The sequence below is a fragment of the Cynara cardunculus genome, assembly GCF_001531365.2.
Source record: "Cynara cardunculus var. scolymus isolate 2C chromosome LG 1, CcrdV1, whole genome shotgun sequence".
NCBI classification, from domain to species: Eukaryota; Viridiplantae; Streptophyta; class Magnoliopsida; order Asterales; family Asteraceae; genus Cynara; species Cynara cardunculus.
Genome location: NC_037528.1, coordinates 44206538 through 44210390, shown reverse-complemented (window position 1 = coordinate 44210390; position 3853 = coordinate 44206538). Strand labels below are relative to the sequence as shown.

The window sequence follows — 3853 nt, the reverse complement described above, 5'->3', positions numbered from 1 at the left end:
AAAGAATCCCAACGAACAAGGAAGTTGGTTTCTATGCAATCTCTCTAAAAACAACCAATCAAATAATCAAGAAAATTAGGGAAAGATTCAAGATCAAATCTTTTTGGGAGATGGGAAGCTGACGTCAATTCGAGTTTCCTTCTTCCTTCCTTCCTTCCTCCCCACCCACAAATACCCACATCCCATACATGCATTCTTCACCGATTTCTGTTTTTTAGGGCTAGATTTTGAATGATTTTTCTCACGATCATGAACCAAGGAGAAGCCAAGCAACTGGACGACGGCAATGGCGGCGGTGATCCTGCTGCTGGACTGACGTATCATCCTCCGATCAATTTCGCAGCTGTTGAAGATCGAATCTACAGATCTGGATTCCCTCAACCTAGAGACTTTCCGTATCTTGATACCCTGCAGCTTCGATCTATCATGTGGGTTTTCGATTCGTTATTGGTTCTTGTTGTTTAACGTTTGTTGGTTGATAATCGAACCCGTTGATGATTGGGTTGATATCTGATTGCAGATATTTGTGCACTGAACCATATCCAACGGAGAATTTGGAATTTCTGAATGCTCGCAACATTCGCCTCTTTCAGTTTGGGATCGATGGCACAAAGGTTATTCCTCTCTCTGATTGATGTGAATTGTGTTTTTGCTTCATCATCATCATCATCAAAATTTTCACAGAATTTGAATCGTAGAGATTCAAATTGGGGAATAAATGGCGATGGGTTCTGAATGTTTGATTTCGCATAATTGAAGGAATTCTTTGTGGAATTTCTGATGATTGAGGTAGCCATGAAAGCAAAGATGAACACACCTTTAACAAGATTCAAAGGATTTAAACAATCCATGAATTTAGATACGAATCCCGTTTCTTTTGGTTTTGAAGAAGCCCTAATCAATGCTAGGGTTCTTTAGCTGATTATTTTAGTGAAAAACTCTGTGGTTTATGGAAATCAAGATGGATTCTTTAAAAGGGTCTGACGCCATCCTCTGGATCGCCCTCGTTAAGAGGTAAATTGCGTATCTTATGGCAGGTGGGTGGTGCATGGAGTCGAACCATAATCAAGAATGAGATTCCATGTAGGTCGTAACGAATTGGAAACTTCTAGAATCCCACTTAGAAGTTGGGCTTTTAGGGGTGGGATGCATGCAGACTTGACCTATGTACCAAATGGATGATTTGTTGAACTTGGTTTATTCTAATATGATGGTTGGTATTTGCAGGATGCAAAGATTTCCAAGGGTACCATCACGGATGCTCTTAAAGTTCTAATCGGTAATGGGTCAAGAACGCGAATGTTTTACTACGTTACTTTCTTGATCTTTCTTCTCAAAGACACTATCATCTTACCGAATAATCGGTTCTTTTGCAGACGTTAGAAATCATCCTGTTCTGATTCATTGCAAACGCGGAAAGGTATGTTTGTAAATCGTCTTAAACTGTAGTACACATGGAAATACTCGTCTTGATCATAATCACTGAAGTTTTAGCAACTTCAATATCAGTTACCCTCATGGAAACAACTGTTATACTCTTTGGGGTAAAGAACAGGTCTGCCTACATCCCATCCCCTTGAGACCCCACCTCCAAACGGATTTATTGGGTTTGTTAGGTTTTAATATCAACTACTCTACAAGTTGGGGATTTCCATTGGAAAAGATTTTCTACTGTTTGGGGTAGAGGATAGGTCTGTCTACATCTCATCCTCCCAAGACCCCACCTTCAAAGAGATTTACTGGGCTCGTTCGGCTTTATTATTAGTCAGGGTTTTCATGGATACAACTACTCTGCTCTTTGGGGCAGAAGACAGATCTGCCTACATCCCATCTCCTTAAGACCCCACCTCCACCTTCGAAGGGATTTACTGGGCTCGATTGGTTTTATTATCACACACTTTACAGTCAGGGTTTTCATGGAAACAGTTGCTCTGCTCCTTGGGGTAGAAGACAAATCTGTCATGGAAACAGTTGCTCTGCTCTTTGGGGTAGAAGACAAATCTGTCTACATTCCACCCGTCAGGACCCAACCTCTAAATGGTATTTTACTAGGCCCGTTTAGTTTTAGTATCGCCTACAAGTTATGTTCATATTTAGCCGACTGTTGGTTTCTTTTTACCATTTATGAGCCCGTTTTAACGTCTTGGATTGTTTGAAAATGGCAGCATCGAACAGGGTGTCTGGTCGGGTGCCTAAGGAAGCTGCAGAATTGGTGTTTGTCTTCGGTTTTGGAAGAATACAAGTTTTATGCAGGCGAGAAATCGAGGGACATGGATTTGAAGTTTTTAGAGACATACGATGTTTCGTATCTAAGACAGTGTCTTCACAGCATAATCTACCAGTATCATGGATACGGCTCTAAGAAGAGGCGGTTGCTCTACAAAGACGACGTTCAACACAAATCGCGGATAAGTTCTGCTTAGGTCGAATCATCGTTATTCGAACAGATTTCCGTTCTTTTAAGGATTTTCTCGGTTTTCGTTTTCTCCATAGGATGTCGTCGTAGTTCTAGTTCGGATATAAATACATCACAGAAAAGATTGATTACGGTTTTTAGTTGGTTTTATTAAGAGAAGTTGTCTAGTGTTCTTCAAGGATGCAGTGTACAGGTTTCATTCTACTTCCATCAGTATATTGCTTCAGGAATTCATTGGTAAACCACATAGGTGGTGCTTGATTGATTTGAACTTTGGCTGCAAAAGTCAAAAGTACCAGGACGTTTTAGGTTCAAATCCAAGGATGAATAAAAATTCATTTGTGGCCACGGAGGTTCAAATGCGGTGACTCCGGGCTATCTGCATAGCAGGTTGGATATCCAGGTAAATCAAAAAAAAAATCGGTTGGCAAAAAATGAAATTTTTATCGATATTTGCGGGCGTCTCATCTTTATAAAACTTTTTCAAAAGGTCGGGTTTTCATGGGAACAATTTGGGACAGAGGAAAGATCTGTATGCTAAAATTAGAGAAAGGAAATATCTGAATTTTGAAAAATCTCTAATTCTAAATATTTTAGAAAGAAACATAATATTTTAACTTTTTTCTATAATAAAAAAAATTAAAATTAAATGTTTGAGAAACAAATAATATTTTACTAAATATGTTAAATAGTTTGATAATATAATTAATATATAATCTTTAAAATATATAATATAATATAATATAATTTCTTTTTAGAAATTTGAAGTTTTGGCATTGTATTTTAAAGAAAAATTATAAAACATATATTATAAATAAAGAGATAGGTTATTATACAATACTTTATATTTGTATAACCAATACAATTCAATCTCAACCGTTCATTTAATTTGATTAATATGTGATTTCATAGAAGTTTTGATTGTTTCTTAATAAAAAATATTGATTATAATTAATAAACTTTATTTATCCTCTATAAATATTCAAATCATAATAAATAAACATCTCAATTTATTAGATTATATTGATTATATAGATTCCATTTGAAATGAACTTTATAAATAAATGCCTTAGATTTTAAATATGTATGAATTATTTATTAACACGTGAAATTGTCGGTTTGTGTGATTATTATCCACATGACGAGTTTGGTGCGTTGGTCTCTTCGGTATATCTATAATTATTTATAGATAACCACTTTTGCTTTTTGCAACTTTTAATTTTTGAGAATATAACTTATAAAATATTAAGAATATTTATATTATATTATAAAGTATTTGATAAAAATTCTTAAAAATATTTTTTTATGTACAAAATATTGTTTATTGACACATATTATTTAAAATTCAAAATTACAAATAAATTGTGTATAAATACAATTTATTAAAGCTACATACTTGAATTCGTGTAATTAATTGCAGATAAACATAATCAAATA

General features: G+C 35.1%; 1 protein-coding gene across 1 annotated transcript; it reads left to right on the top strand.

Moving 5' to 3' along the window:
- On the top strand, window positions 1-2628 carry LOC112518518 (tyrosine-protein phosphatase DSP3-like). The gene is made up of 5 exons (XM_025126240.1): window positions 1-428; window positions 521-614; window positions 1228-1279; window positions 1377-1420; window positions 2166-2628. Exons 1-5 carry the CDS (start codon window positions 232-234, stop codon window positions 2421-2423), a joined length of 645 nt encoding a protein of 214 aa, XP_024982008.1. The 5' UTR covers window positions 1-231; the 3' UTR covers window positions 2424-2628.
- Window positions 2629-3853: the final 1225 nt, after the last annotated feature.